Source organism: Strix uralensis, chromosome 1 (genome assembly GCF_047716275.1).
Source record: "Strix uralensis isolate ZFMK-TIS-50842 chromosome 1, bStrUra1, whole genome shotgun sequence".
Taxonomy (NCBI): Eukaryota; Metazoa; Chordata; class Aves; order Strigiformes; family Strigidae; genus Strix; species Strix uralensis.
In genome coordinates, this window is record NC_133972.1 from 53,602,028 (window position 1) to 53,629,010 (window position 26,983).

At 40.5% G+C, this 26,983-nt stretch overlaps 1 protein-coding gene and 1 non-coding gene across 2 annotated transcripts; one reads left to right on the top strand and one right to left on the bottom strand.

Annotated features, from left to right (window-relative positions):
- Positions 1-2,466: 2,466 nt before the first annotated feature.
- On the top strand, positions 2,467-18,234 carry RAB18 (RAB18, member RAS oncogene family). The gene is made up of 7 exons (XM_074866761.1): positions 2,467-2,671; positions 5,324-5,379; positions 10,764-10,825; positions 12,804-12,876; positions 14,702-14,820; positions 14,901-14,967; positions 16,478-18,234. The coding sequence occupies exons 1-7, from the start codon at positions 2,481-2,483 to the stop codon at positions 16,654-16,656; spliced, it is 747 nt and encodes a 248-aa protein (XP_074722862.1). The 5' UTR covers positions 2,467-2,480; the 3' UTR covers positions 16,657-18,234.
- A 4,049-nt stretch (positions 18,235-22,283) lies between these two features.
- TRNAN-GUU (transfer RNA asparagine (anticodon GUU)) lies at positions 22,284-22,357 on the bottom strand. Its single transcript has one exon. It is a non-coding gene; the product is annotated as a tRNA-Asn (tRNA).
- Between the last annotated feature and the right edge of the window lie 4,626 nt (positions 22,358-26,983).

Here is a 26,983-nt window from a genome sequence, read left to right on the forward strand (position 1 = left end):
GGAAATCATACAAGAAAACAGGCAGACACCCATGAATTACAGCTGGCTAGATGTCTCTCACAGCTCAGAGATGGCTTCACTGAAAGAACCCTATAAAAGCTTGATAGGAAAATAAGTACATATTTTTCCCCGATTCATGAACATCTCTCAGTGAATAAATAATACTCTTATTTTGAAGGAGTTAGATCTGAGTGACTTAATTATGAACTACCACTGGGTCCTGTAATAGGGATGAAAAATGCACAACACAGCCTGGCTTTCCAGAGTTAAAATAGATACACAGACAGCAAAGAAGTCGACTGCAGCAGCCAGATCCCATCTCAGAGTGAGAGGACTACATAGTTCCATCTGAAGGAGAACAACACAGAGAAACACCTATTCTTAAAAGGGATGCTTAGGAAGGTCTAAAGTACCACATCCATAAGCATGAGCTATGGGACTGTTCATTTAGAGCAGGTTTTGCCTCCTTTCTTGTGTCTGCTAATCATTAAGGTCAAGGATCTGAATGCCATCCTGGCCAACCCTTCATTCTGAGTGAGGTATAGAATTATAATCTGAATCAGGACCAATATCCATATTGAATAGTTTGATTCTATGGCTACAATGGAAAAAAATCAAATCCCAGAATACAAATACTCTTCAACTTCAAGGGATTCAGTATCCTTAGTAGAACACTTTGCTGTGTGGGAATACAACAGAAGGTTGTCGAGGAGGACTGTAAACACGCTCAAGTAACTTGCATCTGGGTTGCCAAAACCCACATATACCACATTAATTGTTGTTTAGGTTTGTGTGCTAGATGGGTAGAATGTCTGTGCTTAGATAACATAGGCCTGTGAGAGCCGCAGAGGCACCCATCGAACATCCTTGAAATTCCTGACCTCCTGTGGGAAAGATCAAAGCACAGTGGGAAAGTGCAGCTGTGAAAATCCCCGATACATACAGGCGAAAGCAGCAGGTTTGAGATCTTTTCTTTCTTCTCCTCTTTCTGGCTAGCAAGGACCGAGGTCTGCGGTATCTGTGTTCCCGCTTGTGTGCCTCTGCCTGGGTGCTGCTGCAGAGATCCCCTGGGTCACAAGGTAATGAGAATAAATTTGCTCTTTGCATTTCATCCGTGGTTTTGTGGTTGTTCCTGCGTTCTGCCTGTGCCAGCTCTCACACCTTCCAAATTCATATTCTCATCCTGTTCCATGCTAAAACCCCACAGCGCCTGCACACTTCAACAAAAATTACAGGGTATAGACATACTGCTTTCTTGTACGACTGCAAAGCACAATCCAAACCACAAAAACTAACTCACACCTTCAACAAATCTTAGATTATCACTAATAAACAGGCACAGTCCTGGTATAAACACAGCAAGCCATTTGCACATGTTTAATTATAGAATATGCCTCCATAATTTAATAGGATAATTATTGTTACTGTACTCATCCTGGGAGTTTTCTGAGGTAAAAGAGGCAGGAATGAAGATCCTGAAAGTGGAAGGAGCAAGGCACCAGAGATGTTTACCACACAAAAGAATGGTTACTGTGTTGACCCTGTAACTCTTTTGAAGGCAACTGCCCAGCAAAACCAGGACTGTGCTAGAACCATGCCCTCTGCAGCCAGCATTCTGACAGAAACCACCACAGTCTCACAAGTACACCTGCCTTGTGCAACCTGCTGGCATGGCTTCATCTCTTTTATTCGGTGTGACTGCAGAAGAGCCTAAGGCCCTTTCCTGTGCTACCGAGTCTGTCTGTGGAGATGAACAGAGGCTGCTGAGGTGGCCCAAGGACTATAGCACAGACCAAGGGTAATTTCAGACTCACATCAGGCATGCGCTTGATTAACTTTAAAAGGGTTGCACTTGCTTACACATGGTCTGAGGTAGGTTTCATGCCATAATAGCAGGTTAGCTGAATTGGTTATAAAGAGGCTCTCTCAGTAGAATCAGTTTTAGAATATTTAGGGCTTTTAATGGAGGATGGAAGATTCTGCTGGCAGGAAAGTGTGTAGTGTCACATATCAACTGGCCTACGCGGCTGGACATGGGGGGAGGTGTAACCAAACGAGCCCATTTTTCTGGTGGTGGGTTGCTGACTAGTTGTTCTTCACCTCGAGAGGTGGCTGCTGGCTAGCTACCATGGTGCGCCTCAACCCTCCTCCTTCCCCTCCGCAATTTCACCCGGTTTCTCTTCTCCACCGACCCCGATTCCTGACGCCAGCAAACACCGGCAGCCCGAGGGGAGTCTCCCCACCCACCGCCAGCGGACAGCGGGCGGGACGCGACCGCCCCGCAGCGCCCGGCGGAGCCGCCCCCTCGGCCCCGCACCCGCCCGCGTCCTGCCGCGCACGCGCACTGCCTCGGCCGGGGTAAACAGGCGGCGGGCGGCTCCGCGGGGCTCCCGTCCCTCTGCGCGTGCGCCACCCGCCGGGGCGGGGCTGTTTGTCTCCCCCCCCTCCCGCCGCGGGCACACCTGAGGCGCCCGCGGCGCATGCGCGGGGCAGGCGGCGAGAGGAGAGGGGCGGCGGGGCGCGCAGGCGCAGGCGGTGCCGCGCAGCCTGCGCAGGGAGCGGCGGTTGGGGTTTGGCCGGGCCGGGCCGGGCGCGCTGACGGGATGGACGAGGACGTGCTGACTACCCTGAAGATCCTCATCATCGGCGAGAGCGGCGTTGGCAAGTCCAGGTGAGGGGGCGGTCGCCTCCCCCGGCTTCTCCTGCCACGACGCGGGGCGCCGGTCGGGCCGGGCCTGGTCCGGTCCCCAGCGGCGCCGCGCTGGACAACCCCAGCTCCGCCTCGGCGGCCGCCCGGCCTGGGCGCGGCCTGCCCTCGGGAGGGCGAGGCCCAGCGGGGGGGGGCTTCCTCGCCCCTGCTCGGCCAGCCCTCCTGCAGGCGAGAGGACGCCCCTGCTCGGGGCTGCCTGCCCCTGCCTCAGCCCTTCCCCAGCCGCCGGCCCCGCGGCGGGGAGGGCAGAGCTGGTGTCTGCCAGGCCCGGTTGGAAGCAGGCGAAGCAGAGCTCTGCCGGCCGGGCCGGGGGGATCCGGGCTGCTCTCTGTCCGGTGCAGCCTTGTGTCGTGTGAAGACGGGCGCACTTGTACATCGCCGCAGCACTTTGGGGTTAATCTAGTTCATAGTATGTACTTGTAGTGACCCAGCACTGGGGGGGGGGAAGGCATATAAGATAGGCACTGAAGTAGTTCTACCACTGATCCTTCTGCTGAGTAATTATATTCTTTCTCAAGTACTTCGAGGTTGATTTCCTCCCCCATCGCCTGCCCTTCCATGGCTTTTGTCTAAGCTACCTTTTTTGTCTTGATTACTATTTTTTCCTTTATTTTTTTGTTAGTGCCATAGATACTAATAAAGAAAGTGGGAAATAAATGCAGGAGGACATCTGGGAATGTACAGTAGTCATGTTAGATTTGATGTTTTTATGTCGGTAATCTGAGTCTTCCACCATGACCCAAAATAACATACAAGTTTCTAATTAGAAAAAAACCCTTTATTTGTTAAAAAAATCTGTCAGTCATTGTTTTGCATTAGCTACTGGATTGATAATCTAGTACAGTAGGCCCCTGGTGACAGACATGATCTGAGCAAATTTCTTTTAGTTGAGGTCATCTCTTTTTTTATGTGGTCATACGGAGGAACTTTTCCTGAGACAGTATGCACAGTATTTTTGTATACCTACTTATATGCTTATTTCTTCACATCAGAAAAGTTGTTAAAGTGACTTTACGTAGAGGAAATATTGCTATGAAATGATAGCACTATAGTTGTTCAGGTACAGGAACTTAGTAATGAACTATTCCTGAATTTGTGTCACTTAGCTATTATTTGACTAGGAAAGGTCAGACATTAAACTGGCGTTAGGATGGTGTAGTAAGCGGTTGGAGTCCTGACGTCTGAACCAAATGCTGTCTTAAACCTGGCCCTGTGACTGTGCTGTACTTGTAGAAGAGGATATCTGCATATGAAAGAGAGGTGGGGAAAGTAGAAGTTGTCTGGACTTAGTGTTTAAGACTTGTAAACTGATGTTTTTATTCTAGTGGCAGTATGAGGATTCCATATTTTGCCTGCTTTGAGTGAAACTAGTTTTGGTTGTAACTGAAAATAGCTGCTCTTAAATAGCATCCTGATACAACTGTCTGAAGGTATCACTAAAAACCTATATGCTATCAATTTTTTAAAATTATTTTTTGGTAAATAAAGCTACCATTTGGTTTTGGGGTTCCAGAGTAATGAAAAAAAGGTTGGTCTGTGGTTAACTTAAGAGTTGTCACCTAGCTTTATTGAAGTAAAGGAATTTCTGTAGTCACTTTTCTGTCAGTGCAGGACTGTGTCCAAATGCTAAAAAGGACTTGGCTGCTAAATTCACATGCAAGAAGAGAAAAGAGGAGAAAAAAGACGGGGGTGGGGGGGAGGGGAGGAGGATGGGTGGGAGACTGAAAAATAGAGCTCTGTTTTGTTTCTCTAGCCTGGAAATGAATAGAAGCTGTCAGTCATAGCAAACAGCTGTCTGCCACATGGTAATATACACTTGCCACAGATGCATAAGATGGTGATTTTAAAAACTGTATGCTGGGAATCTTTGTCTCTTGCCAAAATACTTATGTTTGGCACAAGTACGGTGGCATTATGGGCACTTTTTCGAGGGACTCTACTACATAGTGTGATGTGCTAGTACATCTTTGTGGTAGCTGTTCTTTTGGTAGCAAACATACCCATCAGGATAGGGGGAAATGTGTCTGTGAAAGTCTTTATATATAAAAAGGTACAAAATTGTGAAACAGTGGTGAGCTAATTCTGCTCTTAAACTTCTGCATCTTTATTTCTGATGTGTGTAGTCCTTACTGTTCCACTGTGTGCCCAGTTCAAGGAGTTAATTCTGGGGTGAAAAGCTGACTTGGAATTTTCTTCTCAGTCTTACAGAAATAGTGTGTGAGGCAATATGAAACCAAAAAAAAAAAATCTTGCTTTTGTACTGAATTCTGGGAGAACAAAAATAGAATAAGATAGAAATAAAACGCTTTGAGAAGCAAACCATGTGACTGTTCAGTCAACTGATTTGACAGCTTGTGTGGTACTTTGTTTTCAAAGAGACACACTTGGTAATAGATGCAGAGAGGAGGCCTGGGCTCTTCTAGCAGAGCATGTCTGCTGTATTATTTTCATGATCCATTCTTTGGTTTTTGTAGGCGAGAAATCGTGGAAAAATGAGATATGTTTTTATTTATGTGATCTCGCTGTTACTTTCAGACTTGTAATTTATAGGCTTCTGGCAAGCTACAGATATGCTGTAATAATAGTAACTTACTTTTCTTCCCTTCCTATCAGCCTTCTGCTGCGGTTCACAGATGATACATTTGACCCGGAACTTGCAGCAACGATTGGTAAGTATGTGCTGATGCTACCTTAGAAAAATTTGTACCAACTTCAGTACAAAACTGTAGTTTGTTCAGACTTGCCTAACAGGTAATGAAGTTCAGACATGTCTGTTTTTCTGTAAGGAAAGACTCAGTTTTAGCATGCAGTGCTCATTGGTGTAGAGCATTGACTGTACTGGCCTGTAGTTGTCCCCTTTAGGCAAAAATATATCCTTGGCTAGGAAAACAGATATAAATGTCACCCTTCACCATGAAGATGGAAGTCATAGGTATAAGCAGTGAAAAGCTCTAGTGGAACGACCTGTAGTTCAATGTTTGTCAGCATTTCGGGTAAAATGGAAATGTAAGAGCTACTGTTATGTCTCTTACTGATTTATTTGTGCAAGATAGCTGTCAAGTTGTTTGAATAGTAATATTGCTGTCCAGAACTTGTGTTCTGTGTAATATGATACTTGGTAACTATCTTAAGAAGCCTTAAGACTCCCTTTAGTAACTCCTAACAATACTAACAATGCAACTCCTGACAATGCTAGAGTGTACTGGACTCTGTGTGGCTTCTGCTTTTCCTCTATAGGGAGGAAATTACAATGTGTCTTTTTCTTGCCTACTTAGTAATCAATTCCTTGGCAGCTAGACTCTTGAGAAAAATGGAAGAGAGCCAAGAGTCTAGAGCTGCTGGGAAAAAAAGCAGTGACGTGTCATTGCTATGTCAGTGTGATGCCTACCAACAGTGAAGTCAGTTGTGCTGGAGGAGAGTGACCCAGAATGCAGGATATACTATGTAGATAGTTGTCAGAGGAAGCAAAATGAAACTTCTAAGAATGTGATGGAGGTCTGTGCCAAATTAATAACTGAAGCAATGGAAAACAGAGATGACTTTTCCACACAATGCATTTCAGTTGCATTTTTTACTTTCTCTGTAGGAAGAGTTCTGGCTAAGGACTTGTATCAAATTTTTTCCTTGAGTTCAGCTGTTAACCAATTAAACAGAGATGGCTTTGTTTACTAAGTCAAGAAATTGATCTATTTTTCATTAGTGTTAATAAGATACAGGAGTACTGTTTCATGTAAAGTACTGAGCAGCTGAGGGGAGGAACATGGCCTATTTTTTTTTTTGTTCATTTCATTGCTTGTAAAAAATGAATTTGTGCAAGTAGCCCTACCTCAGTTCATGAGGGAGGATAGGGTGGAAGGAGGTGAGAATGGAACAGACCAAGGGGTGAAGATGGCAGTCTTGTATTCTATTCTAAATAGTTTGGGCACTGTATATACTTCAAATCATGTTACTTTCTTGGTATGTGGTCCAGAAAGCAGAATAGCTACTTCAGCTTTCGTCATGTTTTGGGTACCAATAGACTAGTTTGGTCTCAGTGTGAGCATCTTTATTGGATTTTTTTCTTCTTAATTGTCTTGGGGTTTTTTTTGTTCTATTGTTAATACATAATACTCCATCACTGTCAAAAACTGACATCAGTGCACTATTTGAGAAACTAAGAAATGATTTCCTGAAGTAATTCTTCCTCTTTGGGATTTGCCAAAATGCACAACAGCATGTGGTAGCTAATTATTGGCTGTTAAATAACAACAACTCAAGGTTTACTACTGGCAGGTTCTACCCTGTTAGTAATAGAGTTTCCTGGCAGGTCCTACCCTGCTGTGATGGTAGATCTTTTCTGATGTGGAAAAGGAGGAAAAGTACTCAAATGTGAGCATTACTTCAAACAGAGTTTGGGTTCTGAACAAATATGCTCATCTGGAATGAACATGATTGTTTGACAAAAGGAAATTTCTAGAGACTGAGCAAATGCTGGCCTAGGTCACCCTAGCTGTTAGGATTTATTTTTGTGCTGATTAAACACTATTTAATTTTGAGTTTGAGGACTGAAGAGATTTTTAAATAATTTTAAGGCTTTCCTGTTGAGACTGAAGGGTATGTTGCTTTTCCAAAATGAATGGATTGACTACAAATAATGTCATCTGCGTACTGACTGTTGAACTGGTTAAAGTGACTATATCTTTTTATTTGGATTAGAAAGTGAAGAGATAACATGCTATATGTTTAAAAAACCCCCAAACCACAAAACAAACAACAAGTGCTCACAAAACTACAACACTGGGAAAAGCTTCGGCTGCAGCCAGTTTGTCCATTGCAGTGACCTGCTGAGATGTACCTTATCTTTGTAGCTTGCACAAACCTACTGGGTACAATTTAAATGAAACCTTAAACTATTGTTTTGTGTGGGTGTGTTCAGAATTTTGTAAAAAATCCTGTGGTATTCTCAGAAGAATAAATTGCCTTGGGCAAATACTTTGACTTCAGTAGCTTCAGTTGGATTAACCATCTTTTATTCAACCTAGCAGATTGCCTGTCCTTGCGTTCTCTTGAGGCGAACTTGCTCACCAGGCTTCATCACATGGATCTTAGCAGACTGTTTTCTGTATTGTCCTTACTGCTCATGCTTGTCTTTACTTGCTTGTTCTTTGTATGAGAGATTCTAGAGAAGTGTTCAGTGCAATCCTTATTTCGTAAGTGATGTATTGCACAGATCTGTTATCTCTTAACTTTTTAGCCTCCAACTCTAAGCTGTCCAATTTGTCAGTTACCTACAGCACAAATAATACTCTAGCCAATTTTGCACTTCCTGTAAAGATGGCATGGCATACTGGCCTAAAGCGGGGAGCAACATGAAGGTGACAGAGCTATTCCTTGCAGACTCTAAGTCCGTAGTATATTAGCGTGTAGTGCTGGGTTTGTTTGCCTGAGGAGGTAGGTGTCAACACACACAAGTACAGTCTGGTAGTGCCGTCTTGCTTCTGGCTGCTTTCCAAGGCATGGTGGAAAGCACTGTCAGCTTTCTGTTGTCAAGGGTAGAAACATTGCTCTTGCAAGCTCAGAACTGCCACCTGTCACACAAACATGTCTGTATTTCATTGAAGTATTTAGGGAACATAAGAACCCCGTTTGTTCAATTTAGTAAGATTTTCCTTGAGCCCTGCATTTTTTTCTACTTGTCCTCTTTTATGGCAGATTGATAATCAAAAACCTAGTTATTTAAAAGATTTTTTTTTTTGGTAACTGGCTTTTGTATGTGTTGAGCTCCTTGATTTACTAGAATTATATTTGCCATGTCTTGATCATTTTAAAGGATATATTTTGGTGTTCATTTTTGTACTTTTGCTTTTCCATAATCAGTCTATAACACATGGTGTTTATTCATTGCCTTAGTTTCTTAATTTACTTGCATTGCTCATGCAGAATTTAAGGCATTATCTTTTAAGTGAGCAGCAAGGCTAACATAAAGGTGTATATGCACTTTCCATTAAATGAAAATTGTAGAACTGTGTAGGCACAAGATACTGAATCTGTTTACTGAATGGGAGAAGGACAGTGTCTTCAAAATACACCTAATACGATTATCCTAAGGAAAAAAAGTTTTCCTTCTTGAAATTACTATGACATACTTTTGATTTGTTACATTAAGTACCCGATAGACTTGTAATATCTACATTTACAGGTTTTGATGTCAGACTAATGGATAAAAGGATGTGCTATGAGCTGTTGGACAACCTGGCTGAGCAATGGTGATTTTTACAGTTTAGGGAAAGCAATATGCAATTACAGTGGAAGAAGAGATTGTATTAGTCTAAAAGTTACTGTTGAGTGCTGAAAAATTGGCAGGACAGGATGTTCTTTAGGATCAATGTGAGTCAACTTGCTAGTGTAGCAGTCTTCTATGTAGAACTAGGTAAAGTTCTAAGAACGGGTGCTTAAAACAGTGACTGTTCTTTTCTGTGAACATAACTCTAGAATAATGTACTATCCTTGTGCGTGGCATGGAGCATTATATTACTGCTAAGTTAGGGAATAAGAGTCTTAGTCACTGAAAAAACAGAATTCTGTTCAGGTACTGCAAAAGTTAATGTAAAGGCAAAATTTTGCTTGAAATAGAGTATGGGCTTCTTCCAGTGCAGAATGTAGTCTGAAAATCACTTGACACTTCAGGGAGCACTAGTGAACTGAAGCTGTGAAACAGAGGAATAAAAATTGTATTTTTTTAAATAAAGCTTTTTTAAATGTCAGTTGCAGTGAAGTTGTAAGTCTGCTTGTAATGTGCAGTTTCTTAAGCATCCTTTATACCCTCTGTGACTTCAAGCTGAATGTATTTTGACAGCTGTTTGCACTTGTTTGTAATCTGCATGGCCTTGGGAATATAAATGCAGCACACTTATCGTGAGGCCCTCCTTAAATATTTTGTGTTAGAATAGTTACATTCTTCTTGTAGCAAGTACTATGACTACCATTTCAAGATGAAGTGCAAAAAGTTTGCTGTTACACTTGAAAGTTGTTCATATAAAGATACCAATTTCCACACTACTACTTCATTTCAGGACTGCTGCCTGGTGGGGAGTGAGAGTCACTCCAAAAATAATTGCAACATACTTCCAGTTACTTGCTATTGGTAACCTAAGAATTACATTACAGCAAAATGGATCATAACTGTACTCAGCCTCTCAAACTGATGTATGTTCTTATATCCTTTAAATTTGCACAGTCGTTAGCATCTTGTCATCCTTGGCTTGAGTTTTGTGCTGCTTGTCCTTGGGCAGGTGATAGACTGCTAGTTCCTGTGTATTTAAAAAAAAAAAAAGCGGGGAGGCATTGTCAGATGTTAAGGTAGATGTCTTACCAACAGCAAAACTGTTACCGTGTTGCCTGTTTTTCTTTTCTTGGCCACTGAGTGTGGTATTGGTGAGTCTTTAATGTTGCTGGAATCCCTGTAAGAGATACATTGCATGTTCAAATGATCCGAAGCTTATTTGGCATGTTTGTTAGAAGAATTAGTGTCATCTAACATTATTTCTCACAGGATAGCAATCATGTAGTAGATGAGTCTGTCTATATTGGTTTACCTCCGCATGATGACCTTGATGGGCCTTGGTCAGATTGAGATAGGGAGACAGAGCAAATAGCTACCTGAATGCAGCTTCCTTCTTTATTTTGAAAGTATGTTGTTCTTTCAGACCATGGACGTACTCGAGGAGAACACACGTATGAGTAATGAATAGAAAGTTAATCCATTTAAATTATAAACTCAAATACTTGTCCTGGAACAGGTACTTTAATACAGTAAACGTAGTATTTGCCTTAGTTCCATAAAATATTTTGAGTCAATGGCTTAAAAGGCCCTTAGGCTTTTGCAAAAGCCTGTCAGCAACCAAACCTTTGAGTTTTGAGCAAGGCTCATAAATAGCTAATGAAACTTACTCTTCCAGTTCCTGTCAACACACAAATTCTTTTCTGAGTTTTTTTTTTTCTCTTTTCTCTTTACTTTCTCTGTCAAAAATAGCTGTAGTATGTTTGAAGAACTAAAATATTTTTCCTTCTCTAGGTGTGGACTTCAAGGTGAAAACTATTTCAGTTGATGGAAACAAAGCCAAACTGGCGATATGGGTAAGTCTCTCCTAAGTTCTTAATGTATTGCTTTGCTTTAGGAATAGTGATGGCTTGTATAATGTACAGTTTGTATAGAATCATTTTCTATTTAATATAAAGGTGATTTGGAGGAGTGAGAGGTTAATACTGAACCATTCAGAAGGTGGAATGAACTGTGGGACAACTGGCTAATAGGGCATTTCTGTTGCCTATGAGTTTCTTCCACTGCACCGATTCCAGGTCTGGTTGGGATAGGAGCAGAGAAAAGGAGGAATAAAATGATACTAAATCAGTCAGACTTTAAAACAGTGAATGGGGCAATTCCTAGTTTGTTTTAATGAGTAGTTCATTGTTTAACTTCTAAAGAGTTAGCCCTCACTAGTCTGAGACTTCTCCGTATACATCATTCTTGTCTGTACTTGACAGGTTTTAAAACAGTGCACTTCTTAACCTAAACGTTTTAGGCAAAATTTCATAGTGTATTGATAGGTTAAGAATTACTGTTGTGTGCTCAATTTATGCTCAAATGCTACCTCTCTAAACAATTTTTAGCCTAAAAACTTCATAAGCCTCATACAAAGACTTTTATAGGCTCGAGGTCAGTGTTATTTGTAGTAGATGCAGCTGAAAGAGAGAGAGGCAGTGTTTGTAATCTTAGCCTTAGTGTTCAACATCTACTCTAGTTAAAAGTAGAACTTCTAAATTCATGGCAAGTGAAGAAAGAAAAAATACTTCAAGCTTTTTTTTTAAAAACATTCTTCATTCTGCAAACCAGCCTTCACACTTGTGTGACTCGAAGCACCTTTTGAATATTCAGACCCAGTTGTGATGACTTGTAGCAAGTAAGAATAAAAACCTTGCTTCTCACATAAGATACCTGACCTTTACATCCTTGGGAAGTAGTAATGGAATGTGAAGTAGTATGTATTGCAATACTTCTATTGCCTTGAGGGTGTTTCATATCTCGGTTAACAAACAGGACTTACGTCTTAGTGTGACAATAGTAATCATCACTAAAATAAATGGGTTTGACAAGGAAAATAACCGCATCAACTTGATGAATAGACATACAGGAGAAAAAACAGACTCATAGCAGAATGACAAGTGATCATGGGATGAAAAATATTACATAGAACTAATTTAGGATTTATCTTCTTTCCTATTGATGAATATGAAGAAATAATTCTGAGGTAAACTGGAAAAGAGAAGCTTGTGAAGGTGTATCATGACACAGAACCAGTTTGAGATATGTGGGATTGGCTGAGTGACTTCTAGAATGTTGGAAGTCTAGTTCAGTTATTCAGGTCCTTTTGCAGGAAGCCGTTTTGAATCCACAGTGTTTCATGTGCCACTTCTAACCTGCGGTAATTTGGATGAAGTTATTTATATCTTCTATGCATAAAGTCTGCAATGAATGTGCACTATAACTTAATCTCTGAGAAGAAAACAACATTCTATTATTTGTTTTTTTCAGAGCTGTTGACATTTTAAATTTGAGGATGTAAATTCAACCTAAAACCAGAAGAACCTCTGCCCTATTTCTCTTTCTGCTTTGTCATAGCATGTTAAATGCATTTATCCTGGCAGTGAGTCAAATTTGGTTGGACCAAGGTGATTGACATGAGGGAACTAGTTTTGTTGCCATGGGTTTTGATGCTTGTTACAAAATCTTACTGCTGCAGCTATTCTTCTTTCTTGCTGGTTGCTACCATACTAGCTGCAGAACAAATGCTTCCACAGAAATGGCTATCTTACTGCTATACAGTCCAGTTATTTACTACACCGAACAGTTTAAAGGTGTTTCCCAGAACAGACTACATACAATCTCAAAGTTAATGTGCAGTAAAAGAGCAGGGGAGGGTATAAACCCAATCAATCTGGTAGTTGAATATACTTTGAATCTTATTTTGTGTGTTCATTAGAAGCAGAATACCTGAGAGCTAAACTAGATTCTGCTCAAATTCTGACTAATGGAACTTTCTAAATGGCTTTTTAGGATACTGCAGGTCAGGAGCGGTTCAGAACATTAACCCCCAGTTACTATAGAGGTGCACAAGGTGTTATCCTTGGTAAGTATAGCTTTGCATGCTATTTTGAATAAGTTTGTGGTTTTCTCATGCATTGACATTACACAAACTCATATAACCTTTCTATAATATCTAATTGATATTAAAAATCATTGTAACTATGTTGAACAACTCATATATTAAAGGATCTTGAATTTGATGTCAGAGCTCTTTCTCAGGTAGTCAGTCTCACAGGCCTGAGAACCACTGATTTTTGCATGAGATTAAAAGCTACTGCTATTTGAAGGGATAGCTTGGAGCTATCCCTGTGCTGCCGGGAATTTGCCTTTTATTTATTACTTCTGTTTTTTGCCTGTGCTTGCTAAGCTGACTCAAAAAAAATTTTTTTTTTCTCTTCTCAGTGTATTCTTTCTGTATCAGTATGTATACAGCTTTTTCTCTTCCTTCTCCCCATTCCTTTTTCCTAATGAAATTAATATAAACACTGTGGAGTCTGTTTGGGATATTTTGCTATTTGTGTCTCCTTACTGATGGGGAGTTATACCGTCAGAATCACTTAGAAAAGACTAGCTGGGAGCATAAAAAGCATCAGTCTGTGTGGGAGAAACCCAGGGCAAAACCTGTAATTGCAACTTCACAGTGAAGTCTCTTTTGCTTTTCTTTTTATATGGAAACCTGTTAACTAGGCACTGAGCTCTGAAGTTCTGCTTCTCCACTGCTATAAGTGAGGAGCTAACTAAAGTAAGGGCAGGGAAGTAAGTCTATTTTTTTTTTTTTTTTTTTTTTCCTGAAGTCATGTCTGACTTGAGAGATTCTTGGTAAGATACTGTGTACAGTTAAATTGTTTAGGTTGGAATAACCTGTGTCATGAGACTTCCTGGTATACGCTGTTTTGTATGTACTGTTTCCCAAGTCTAAGTTGCATTATCTTCCTGGTATAGGAAGATGCTGTCAAGACATGTCTTGTCAAGTCACTTAGTTGCTGGCACTGAACCTGCCACTTACTGTTGAAAGCTGTGAAAATAAGGACTGTTTGGGAGCTAGAAAGTTCTGCTGTTGAGATTTGCGATCTCATTTTATTTAATAACCTTCTCCTGACTATTTGTTTGTTAAATTACTTCCTAAAAATAAGGTGGTTCATGAAAGCCAAGCTATAGATTTGAGTGAAACAAACTGTTTATGCCTGTCTGCACATGGGATGTGAGAATGAAGGAAAAATACTTTCATAGCTTGAAATGGTAGCTATTAGATAGTTGCTGGGTAGTGGATTTTAGGTTTAGCAAAGTCTGCTTTTTGTCTGCCCTTTCTGCTCCTAGCATGGCTTATTACTTATATCCCACACAAATGCTGAATAGTTTGAAACACTGAAATGCTGAAAATTCAGTAGTTCACTAGTGTTTGTGAGGATTTGGTGATCAGTTTACTTTTTTTTAGTTAAATCAGTAGCATAGCAGTGGTGTTAAGTCTTAATTATCACCAGTTAACTCAGTGCAGAAGGTCATGCCATCCCCTTTGCATAAATTTTGTGTAGTCATGTTAATAAGTATCCTACATCAGGGGTCTGCAAGTGCAGAGTTCTTCGGAGAATGATAGTCTCTAGCTTGTAAGCTAGGATGTCTCAAGATAAATTAGTCTGAGAACAGTAGATGACTGAATCTTAGAGTTGCTCTGCATTAGTATCATCCGTGATTTGAGTTGGTGGATGTTCAACTCTTTTTCCAAATACTGTCTTGCTGTAGTAAGTAAATTGGAATCCTTGGGACTCCTTCAGTTTTCTAATTCAAAAAACTGTAATTTTTGCTCCTTTTGTAACAAGCTGTATTTCTTGGAAAAGTATTGTGGAAATAATATTGCTAATATCTTTCAGTTTATGATGTCACGAGAAGAGATACTTTTGTCAAGCTGGATAACTGGTTAAATGAACTGGAAACTTACTGCACAAGGAATGACATAGTGAAAATGCTAGTTGGAAACAAGATTGATAAGGTAAACTGAATTCAACTGCAGTAAGTAATCTGTTGGTGTGTTTTGTTGTTAATGCGTATTAATGCTATGTCTTATTATAGGAAAACCGTGAAGTTGACAGAAATGAAGGTCTCAAATTTGCAAGAAAACATTCCATGTTGTTCATAGGTATGTTACGGATACTTGCAGGGATCTTACTTGATTTTTTTTACATAATGAAAAGTACCACTTCTGTAGGACTGATTGTCTTTATACATACAATCCAATTAATGATATTTCTCAGCTGCAGTAGGTACAAAGATAATAGGTATTCCTTTTTTTTAAATTGTCCCTAAATGTGTCTAGATACCTCTTCTAACTGTGGACGAGTATACTGAAATTCATAAGGATTAAGGGTGGAATACAGGCTCTACTGTAGTCTGACCAAACCTGTTTTAGGTTTGGGGTTTTGTCTGAGTTCTTTTCCCAGCCGACTTGCTAAATTAACAACAGAAGCAAAATGAAAGAGGGAAAACTGGTACTAGTGGCCAACTTTCAGTATAGCAAAAGAGCTGGTACTTGACAGAAATCTGTATTGGAACCAGTATGTAAAAATAGGTAGGAATATAATTAACTTGTAAGTGGTTGGTGGGATTGAATAATGACATAATCATGACAGGAGAAAATATGTTGGTCTCATCTTGCTGCAAAATGAGATGGGTCTCATAGGCAGAGCCTTGTAATGATAAATTAAAGTGGGTAGTGACGTTATTCTTTATGCATAAAGCTTATTACATGTTTCATTCAAGGATCAGCAGGGATTACTTTATAGGCTGACTCCAGTAGCAAAGCAGTTCATTGACATGTCCTGTACTTGCTTATGTTCCTCATCTCTGACTAATGACATACCTTTGTCTAGTACTTTGCTGTGTTTCTTTTTAGCTACAGTGTCAGATGTGGAAATTGAAGCTCAAAGTTGAGGCACAGTGTTAAGTGCATGGAAGATGAAAAGAAACACAAAAATTTAACTAAATATATATATATCTGCATGCTACATATGGCTAAGTATATGCATGGCTGCGTAGAAGAACAGGGCAAGCCCTAGTGGGACTCAGCAGTTTCAGATGGTGTCTGTTGCTCTCATAATACACTCTGAGCATATTTTTTGGGCTTAGCCAAAGTAAGGCTCCTGAGTGAAATTACCTAGAATTCTGCTAACTGCAGAAGAAATTAGATCCATTATTGCTTTTTATCAGATGAGTGGTATCATGGAAGCTGACCCAGAATCCTACAGAATGGATCCTTGCTGCTTATGGTCGATGGTACTGCAGTTCTGTCTAATGTACAGAATTGAAAAACAGAATAGCAAGCAGGTTTGTCAGACATCTTAAGTTAGTAGAACCCTCCTTTCTTCTTACTGAAGTGCTATCCACAGAAGAATAAAGCTAAGCTGTAGCTGTCTCCATATATTCTAGTGATGTTCAGTTTGGAAGCTGTTCTGTTAAGAGTCTTTTGAGGTGTCACCTTATGTGGCGACAGAAATCTGCATACCTGCTAATTTTGGCACTGCTATGTTGTTACAGAATATATTGTAGAAGTTGTAAGTCTAGGTTGTAGGTGGAGACTTAACTGAAAGGGAAATACTAAACAAGTTAATGGAAGCTATGCTAACACGTGACTTCTTGCGTCCCTTCTCCAGAGGCAAGTGCAAAAACATGCGATGGTGTACAGTGTGCCTTTGAAGAACTTGTTGAAAAAATCATTCAGACTCCTGGACTGTGGGAGAGTGAGAGCCAAAACAGAGGTGTAAAGTTATCAAACAAGGAAGAAGGATATGGAGGAGGAGGAGCATGTGGTGGATATTGTTCTATGTTATAAACTTTGGGAAGCTTATTCTTTGCATATTTAAACAGATAGTGACATCTTTCTGTACATAAATTCATTATATGCTATTTTTAGGGACCTTGCAGTTTGCACATATTTGTTTTGTATCATGGCAGTGAACACTTGTAGGAAAAATGTTCTGCAGCTTTCCTAGTTTGAAAATGTTATGGTACGCATGCCCAATTTGCAATCTTCAGGTTTTTATAAGTAGCATTAATAATGTGCGAGAAAAAATGCACTAAAAATTTTACGACTGTATACATTCATCATATAACTACTCTAAACAAATCCATCTAACAGAAACACATTACTGCATTGTCTGCTCTTATTTTTAAATACTCTTGAAATTATAGAACTATATAGTGTGCACAGATCTTGAAAACAGTGTGAGCTATAAATGTTACATTTCATCTCTTCTAGTAAATGTTTTTATGGTACTAAAAAGAGCAAGATTATACTGTTCTTGGACAAGTCTGCTAAATTTTTGTCTTTCAGCAGAGCTGTCTAAAATACAAATTGTCACAGGCCATAGTTGATATCAGCACGTTCTTGAAGAGATGCTTTGAAAGCTTTCTTTGCAAAGCTGGGGGACGCCCTTTTTTCTTTTTAATCATTACTTCAGTTGATGGCTGAACTGGAGTTTTAATCCTGTGATATTTATATACTAAATTTGTGGTACTCCTGCACTCTAGGTTTTTACGATACAGTCTACTCTAGACTTGCTGTAGAAAGTCTTCATTATTGGCAAGGGGTCTGAATGACATCTTTGTTCTTTCATTGTGAATCAGTTTGCCACACTTCGGTACAGATGCCTAATTTTCCTAAATGTTTGTAATATAACTTTATCTCAAACTGTAGCTCACTGTGGCTGTGAAGATCTCTATCACATGTCTGCTTTGTGCGGCTACTTGTTCAGAAATAAACTTCCTGTCACAGGCACTAAATGGGAAGCTATAGGGCTTCTTGATCTCTGTATGGAAAAACACTATTGCAATGAGTATTCACTTGAATTTACTGTATCAAAGCCAATGGTTTGGTTCAGAAGACTTGTATAGACTAATAAATTTTTTTTTTCCACAGTATTCAACTTTTCTAACCTCTTCCTATTGTAGAGTTGTATATTTTCTAGCACATACAGTTTAAACAAGGTCGCTTCTTACAGCCAAAATTATTTCTGATTTCTGAAGGACAAGACAAGGATGCTGTGTTGTGTTGTTTTGGGGTTTTTTTTATCACTGTAGTGCAATTGGTAACTGAACTATTGGGCAGTTTCTTGTAAATATAGTGAATGACAGTACCTTTTATTACTGCAAGGTTTTGTGTAAATGTCAGCATATGTGACCTGTATTTTGCAGCAGGCCTTGGCTGCTTCTGTTAAAATACACTATTCTTCCCAAGGAAACTGTTTTCTATTCTGTTTTACACTTGCTAGAAAACAATACCAAACTCTGAAGACTTAACCATGCTAGTTATTTTTACCAAATACTGTATCTATAGTATTGTTAATGTAGTAGGAAGATTTAAATGTGTAAATGCAATTAATATTAAATATACATACGTATTGTATTAAAATGTTAGATTTGTATTACTGTTTCATGCAGAATATGTGGGCTGAGCAAACCTTGTTTGCTAACACTGAGGTCAAAGGATTTTGGTTTTTGTAGGCTAGCAGTAGAGGAAACTTGTAGGAGCATTAAAACTCTGAATAACTTAATTATTTTGGTATTACTTCAGCAATATTGAGCAAATATCATAATGCTGGCAGATGTCTGTAATATTTCCGTACCTGTTTTCCCCCTAGTCTGGGTTATCCCCATGTTGAGAAGAGACTTAATTTTCAGCTTCTCACAAAAGGTCCTTTTATCACAGGACCTGGATTCATCTTTTATTCTTCATTTGCCAGACCTGACAGCTCTTGTCAAAGGGAAGAACTGCAGAGTACTCTGAATGGTGGGTATTGTTCTGCAAAAGAATCAAGTCATTTGCTCCTTTTTTCTGGTGAGAGGAGTATTCTGAAATGGCATATTTAGTGAGACTGAGAGCAGTTGGACAGCTACTTTTCTTAAAGCAGATGTTTTCTAATTGACTTGCAACTAGCTTTTCTATCTTCATCTTTTAAGCATGTTTGGTTATGTCCCTTAGGAAAAGCCATTCCTCGAGTTTCACCTCCTTTCCTCAATGCTCTGTCAAGAAGCTGTGTACTGGAGGGGTGGGTTCCTGTGCTTCCAGTATTTGTTAGAGCAAATTTAGCATCGATTACTACATATTTTTTTCAAATTCTTCCTCTTTGTGGGGGTGGGGGATGAGACCTGCTATCTTTCAAATAAGACTGTTCCCATGCTTTCAAAGTTGTTTTTCCCCTCTGCAGGTGAGAACTGTATCACTATTCTCTCCAAGTGCACTTTCTGTTGTAGCTGTAATGCAAGCATAGCTGAAACTATTGCAAGCAGTATCATAACCTCTGCTTAATACTGATTTAAGCCTGTGTCTTTGTGGAATATTGAGTATTGCAGTCAGAGAAGTATGCACAAGAGATCCTTCAGTCTACCTCAGTAGGTAGCTGAGGGATGACAGAGATAGCTATTGTTTGCTGTTCATCAGGTGATGAGAATGTGTCCATTTCCATGGCAGATAGTTCTATAAGAAAATACTAAACCAGAATGAGGTAACTGAGAAATCTTACATGATCATGAAAGACAGTTAAAACTGAAGTTTCCAATTCATTTACTTGTAGTCAATGTTAAAAATACCAGCAGTTAAGTACTTGTGGCTGGCAGAGGTTTTCTGTAGTCTTCACGCTAGCCTGGAAGAATATGGCACAGCAGTTACATCTTGAATTTAGGCTTGAGAATACTATTAAGTGTTGTTATGGTTTTGTCTTGGATTTCTTCTTCCACTGTTTTAAAAAGAGAGGTGGGACAGATTTCTCGTGGAGATTTCAAGATTTTTTTTTTTTATTGCTAGTGGGGCTTTTATCCAAACTACAGCATCACTTTTCCTGTTCTACTGCAATAATGAGATCAACAGCTGGCTCAAAGTAAGTCTTAACAAAATGAAAACGTGAGTTCAGTAAGTCTCCAAACGATAGCAATGGCTGTCTCATCAACCTTGGCAGAACTTCAGGAAACAGTGGTGTTCTTGTTGCTGTCACATACCACCATAGTAACTGCTCTGTATGCTTAATTTATAGTTCCCCTGTTTGCGAGTAACCTATCTATAATGAACTACAATAATCCTAATCTTGCCCCATAGTTTAGTGTAGTAATTCTGTGTTCTGAGGCTGAACTGGATGCATTTTTTCAAACACCTGCAAAATTTAGGCAGCCTGTGTTGTAATCAGCAGGTTCCTGCTATTTAGCTACTGGAGAATTGATACAAATGTTTAAGGTGCTGCATCCAGCCTGTATGTGCTACCTCGTTCAAAGCTCCTGCAGGAGTTTTCAGTGTCTTTCTGTCCTTCATGGAGGTGTCAATAAGCAACATTAGTATGAGCAGGGCTTTTTCATGTTGCCAGACAAATCATTGCATGGTTTTCAGAGCTAGTTGAGCCTTCAAGGACAAAATAGAAGGTGTTTTTCCTGGTCACTTTCCAACAGCATTAGCTTTTGGGGGAAAAAAGAGAAGCTCTCCATTAAAACTGTTCCAAGTTTTGTAAGGTTTCCACATACCTTGTTCTTGAATACCTGTGGCACCTTAATTAAAAATTGATGAAGGGTTATACAGGCAAAGAACTGTGAAGGCGTGTTTCCAAACTACTGTGTGCTTACATTCTGTGGCTGATTTTAATACAAGAGTAAGAGGTTTTACCCTTGCCCTTGTGCCTGAGTAACATCTGGTCCTTTCTGTTGGAGTAAAAATGGTCATAGTGATTAACTAAAGATTTTTTTTTTTCCTCATGCTACTAGTTTCTGTAGCATCTATACACATCTTATGTACAATGATAGCAAAATTCCTAGTGAAGTTCAAGAGCTCTTGAGCTCTAGTTCTTTATTTTAGAAGCTTAATAAAAATCTCAGAAGCAGCCTTAATAGAAGTGTCAAATCATGATTGGAAGGAAACTTTCATAGTGTTTTCTGTGTACAATCAGCTCTGGATTTACTTGGTTCTGGGAACAAGTCTGGTTGGATCTTTTCGGCAAGGAGTGATTGGTTCTCAGTTGTTAATGCTTGTCAGGCTGGACTTCCTGATCTGAGGAGTGTGGCTGTCAAGATGTTCATGACAGCATGAAGCTTGTTCTTTAACATAGCTAGATCTGGAGCTTCTCATTACTATTTAGGATTAGGAATAAAGCTGTAAACTGGGCTTCAGGGAAGAGCAGTAGCAGCCACTCAAACTGTGAAGGCAGTTTTAATAATATATAACACATTTAATGTATGATATGTTACATAAACAAAATATATGTATATGTAATACATATAGCAAGCATATGTAATATAATTCTCAAACATACTTTTGTTACTAATATACTTTATTAAAATATATAATTATACGAACAATGTATATATTTTATTTTGGTTAGAGATTATGTATCATCTCTGAACTTCAGCTTCAAACATAATGAATTATTTTAATTCAGGGTAGGTATGAGAAAGATGCAAAGCCTGTGGGCAGGTGTCGTCCAGAAGAACAGAAGGTAGGATGCCTATGGAAGCAAGAGTTGGGCTTTATATACTGATAATGCCTGAATTTGGTATGATATCAAAGCTGAAGTTCTAGATTAATTGCGTACTTGGCGTGCCAGAGGTCAGAGATCACATCTATCTATCTAGATGTGATTTGATTTAGATTTTTTCCTGAACAGTATGCTGAACACAGAAGGGTTGAGGTTGGAAGGGAGCTCTGGGAGGCCATCTGGTCCAACCCCCCTGCTCAGTCAGGGCCACCTAGAGCCCATTGTCCAGGACCCTGTCCAGATGGCTTCTGAGTATCTCCAAGGAGGGAGACTCCACAACCTTTCTAGGAGAAACCTATGCCAGTGCTCAGCCACCCTCACAGTGAAAAACTGTTATCCTGATACTCCTGAACCTTCTGTGTTCCAGTTTGTGCCTGTTGTCTCTTGTCCTGCACCTGGGCACCACTGAGAAGAGCCTGGCTCTGCCCTCTTTGCACTTTCCCTTCCAGTATTTATATACATTAATAAGATTCCTTGTGAGAGCCTTCTCCAGCCTGAACAGTCCCAGCCTTTCCTCGGGGGAAAGATGCTCCTGTCCACTAATCAACTTTGTGGCCCTTTCAGTACATCTGTGTCTGTCTTGTACTGGGGAGCCCAGAACTGGAGACAGGACACTCCAGGTGTGGCCTCACCAGTGCTGAGGAGAGGGCAAAGATTGCAGTGCTCTTCCTAATGCAGCACACATCAGTGCACCACTGATTTTTATGAAGTCCTGTCAAATCTCCTAATCCCATTTTGATCTTTTGGTGCAATTTACTGACCTCCTTTGCTTGCCTCATGTTCACTTGGTGTCTACCAGGACCCCCAGGTCCTTTTCTGCCAAGCTACTTTCCAGTGGGGTGGCCCCTAGCATGTTCTGGTGCCTGGGGTTGTTCCTCCCCAGGGGCAGGACTTGGCGTTTCACCTTGTTGGACTTCATGAGGTTCCTGTTGATGCTTAAAAGGGAGCTCGTCCCTGGGTGGGCTCGAACCACCAGCCTTTCGGTTAACAGCCGAACGCGCTAACCGATTGCGCCACAGAGACTGATACGCAGCATTTCTCTTCAGGAAAGCTGAATTCCTTCCTGATCGTGTCTGATAACTGCTGATGGTGGTGGCTGTATGTGTTGGACAGTGACAGACCAGTACTGCTGCACATTGCTGCAACAGATCTGATGTGTTGTTGTTTCAGAATGTTGTAAGAGATGGAGGGTGTGGGGATAAGTGCTATTACCTCTTGTGGGGTGTGAAAGATGAGATTCTTTTAATTTGAAGAACTAGCTATTTCTCACCACTTACCTCCCTCAGGAGAGGAGGGCTTGGGGTCATGTCATGCTAGGCCATCTGCTAGTATTTTGGAGGTGGGTTAACAGCACTGTCTCTCTAGCCAAAGCTACAGAAGGGCCCTGAAGTACACATGTGCTATTTGTGATCACAGGCATGACTAAGAAGTCTGAAAATCTACGTGGCTCTGAACGTTAATGCAATTAACGCAAAACACAGGTATACTTCAACATGGGTTGAGAGACATCTGAGATGCTGACTGCAGAATTCTCACTGCATCTGGGAATGGGGGGTTGGAGATGAGACAGCTCTTGGGCAAACCTGCATGAACAGCAAAGATTTCATGGCGAAACTTGCATTTTTTTTTTTTTTTTTAAGTTTCATAGGTGTACTACCTCAACGAAAACACTGATAACTTCAGTTTGTAGTGGGCATGTGTATTTTTCACTGTCATTTACCAGCCAGGAGAAGATGGATCCTTTCATTCTGTATGCCCTTGCATATTGATGGAAACCAAAGGATAAGAAATACTGAGAAACATGACAGGAGCTGAGCTCTGTTCAGCTAGTGAATCTGTACCTGTTTATGTTTAGTTTCCTGCAGAAGGAAAGTGATTTAATATCTTAGCCTTTTTTTGTTGTTCATCTGGTAAAGAAAATACAGCAAAATGTTGCTTGAAAATGGTTGAATTGCTTTTAAAAGTTAGGAAGTTTAATCTCTGAAAAGTTGCGCTTTGAAGTGCTGCTGACAGCATTAGTTGGTGAAGTGCTCCTGTAACTGAGCTGTGTAAGTGTAAGAAGATGTGTGGGAAATTGTTTTAGAAGGAGTTTGAGCTATTTTCTTTCAGAGGGATAGGAACTGGTAGGTGGAGAAAAACGTACTTTCAGTAGTAGCAGCTGCAGATAGCCTCTCCTAGTATGGAGTTTGACAGAGAGCAGTTTCCTTTCCCTTCCTCTCGTGTTTCAAGCTGTGCTTGTAAGGGAGTCTACACCATGTGCCTCAAAGCCATGGAGCAGGTCTGTCCCACAGTGTGCACTGGGGTGTTGCTTCACCGGCTGCTCCCCTCAGGAGCTAATGGGGATGGTACTCAGCTCCTGCCTGGCCTGCCCACCCTGGTGTCCTTCCACTTGGATCCCTGGCACAAGGCAAAGGTACAGGCCCAGATTTCATCCTGAGCTGGAATTGGAGGGTAGTTGGGCTCTATAGGCCTGGGAACTAAAATGCCTTCAGGGGTGGTAGGGTTTAAATGTAGCCATAGGGAGGAGTCCAGAGAGTTGCAGAGCCAAACTTGCTCAGTACAGGACCTTATGATTTTTAGTGAAGTGTTAATAATGGTGTTTCAGACAGTTTCCAACATAATCTGTTGGAGCACTGACAGCATTCAAGCTTTGGCAATGATGTTTGAATTAACTGCAGGCATTACTCATACGGGTTTTTCTGTAGCTTACAGTGTTTGAGTCAAAGTTTGTAGGAGAGGGAAGACTTACTAAATTAGCAGATCTAGTTGGAAGAGGCAAGTGTTAAGGCATGGAGGTCCTTTTCCAGGTCAGTGAAATGGCAGCAATAATGCTATTATTGCAACATATTGCTGTTCCTTGGTGTGAACCAGAAGATGTAAGGGTACCCTTTTGTGTCAGGTCTGAATGCCTGTGCCTCACTCTACCTTTGTAACAATCCAGGTAGAAAAGACAGTAAATGAGTAAGGGTGTGAAAAGCATCAATAGAGCGTTAAAGTGGCACAGATGTGGGAGGTAGTTCAGGTACCCCTGGCAGTCTGGCTGAAGCAACACAGAGCTCAATAGTTGAACGTACCCCTCCAGAAAGCAGGGTGCTTCCTGGGTCTTCTCTGGTTTGGTGCTGCAGCGAGCGTAGTTGGGAATGGACCCGCTCTGGCTGTGAGGCTTGACTGACCTTGCTTCAGGGGCAGGAGCACCTTCCTACTATGCTGCTTCTTTCTCCTAGGATTGTGCGCTAGCTAGCAAAGGGAATGAAGGAAAACTTCTGTTGTATCACAGGCAAACGTGATGAAATATTTCTATGGACTGAGCAGGTGAGTGTAGCCCTGGGGATACCCTGCCTGTAACTTTCTTTTGCCTAGAGAGGAGAAGCAAACGCTGTGAGGCTGGAGCAATCAAAAGGAAGTGCAGTGATGTTTCCCCTGAAAGTTGTGGATAGGCAGCAGTGATACCTGAAGGCCTGCATTGATACGCTTCCTTTCTCTTGTGCTCCTCAAAATATGAGTAGCAGTCTTCTGAGATTAGTGGAAATTATTTGCTATATATTTCACAGTAGTAGTCAGAAGCAATAAAAGCATTGAAATGCATTTCCCATGCCCTACAGAGAAGTCAAAATTATTTGACAGTATACAGATCGGAACATTTTATCATACTAGCTTGAAGTCTTAATACATCCTTTGTTTTGCAGACTTAGTCTGGGAAAACAGAGCAAGAAAGGCCTTTAAGATACCACTGTAGTCTTTCTCTCTACCCTAAGAAAGGATCAAGTACACTCAAACCACTCATGTATTTAAAATATTCTTACAAGAAGCCCAACAATGAAGATTTTATTGCCTCCACAGACAACCTCTTCCACTGTTTTTGGAACCTTAATAATGGAAAGCTTGTCCTTCTGTTTAACCTTTATTTCCTTTGCTGTAATGACAGTGTGTTACCTTAGCCGGGGCTTCTACTGAAACCTGCGTTTGCCAAGTGATGCCTACATGCCTAATAGAACCAACCTGAAGATTGTTTCATTTCTGACATGTAAAATAAAACAATTGCATTTCCTGCTGGACAGGAAAGCTGCTTGTTGTAAAGTGATGCCTTTTCAATTTTTTTCTTTCTGGGTAATACAGTACAGAACTAGAAATGTAGTCTCTCTCTGAGCCTGTACCTCCTTTTTTTTTTTTTTAATGGATCAGTGTCTGGAAATGAACCATATCAAAAAGCTTAAACCTAGTAATAGACTTAGTTCTTAGTGTGGCTCTGAGAAAAGCAGCTTAACTGCTCTGTGTCTGTCTACTTTGTATACAGGAAAACACTTCTAAGGCTTTTTTTGTTCACTAAAACCTGAGGTTTTAGTTAATGACCCTATGGTAGTCCACACATTTCAGAATGTCTACTTCGAGTTTTGTCTCCTAGCTGAGTCCTGAAACGCTGTGGTGTTGTTAGTAGCCACTTCTGAGCTGAGGCAAATCCTTGGGGATGATCAGCCCCAGTTGTGCCCTGCTGCAGTGTGGCAGGAATCAAGTCAGCGGACTTGGAAATGCATGCAAACACGTTAAGGGAAAACAAATGCTGAGGAGCCCCTAATTTTTCTGGCAGATGGTGTTTTGAGTGTTTTTTCTATCTGTAAGTAAATCATATAATTGAAAATGGTTTCAGTTCAGTTATTTAAATTCATGTTTTCTCATTTGCTCTGTGCTTATGCTTCTGTTTTGATGCAGGCCTGCACTTGATGGTTCCACGTGCTTTCCTGCTGCATTTAGCCCTGGCAGCGCTGTATGGTTGAAATCTTTCAGAGTGGCTGCTATTAATATGTTAGCGACCACATGTAAGTGATTAAGATTAGTGTGGTTTCCTTGTACTTAGTGGAAAGTTCTAGGTCTAACATTAATTTCATAATAAAAGGAGATTAGATTAGAAATTTTTTAGGGATGTTCAGTCTTATAGGCACGACTGAAAATGGGAAGGGAAGAAATTACATGGTGCTGAGACAGCAACATAGTTTAATGGCAGTTTATCCTAGAGAATACCATGATATTTTGTAATTACTTGCAAACACTCACTGTCTGCATTGCAAGTAGGATTACTTTGATATCTCTATAGGGGAACTGTTAAATGTTAAATAGTTGCTATCTGTTAGCAAGAGGTTACATTCCTTCTGAATGTTTTGCTGCTCAAATCACGCCCTAGAAATATGCATCATGTTGAAGGAGAGTGCTGTCTTCTCCCACAGAAGAGACAGAAATCCATCCTGCACTATCAGAGCTATCAGTGATAGTAGAGGGCTGGAAAAGAAGTGCTCTGCAGCTTGACCTGCACCTATAGTGCAGGCAAAGTCTTCTGCGTCTATCCTTGCAAGTAGCATGTACTCTTTATCTCCTTTGATCCCTAGATATTTTTACAACATAACTGATATGGGGAAGTGAGGGAGCAAATTAGGGGGATGGAGGAATGAAAAAGTAGGCCTGTGAATGTTAAAGAGAGAATCTGCTTATTTCTGTCTCCCCCAGCCCCAGACTGCTTGCAAGACAGATTGAAATAAAGGTCCCTTTTTAGGACTATGTCATTGTTCAAGTGCATGTGTGCATTGTATGAAAAATTATACCTAATCATGTGTAAAACAACTTTAACATGTGAGTTTGTGTGTGTTGTTCTCTGTAACC

Excerpts from the sequence above, each read along its gene's own strand:
- RAB18 (XM_074866761.1), top strand. The coding sequence starts at position 2,481 with ATGCGCGGGGCAGGCGGCGAGAGGAGAGGGGCGGCGGGGCGCGCAGGC. Across the intron at positions 14,821-14,900 it reads TTGGAAACAAGATTGATAAG|GAAAACCGTGAAGTTGACAG; the intron begins GTAAACTGAATT and ends GTCTTATTATAG. Across the intron at positions 14,968-16,477 it reads ACATTCCATGTTGTTCATAG|AGGCAAGTGCAAAAACATGC; the intron begins GTATGTTACGGA and ends TCCCTTCTCCAG.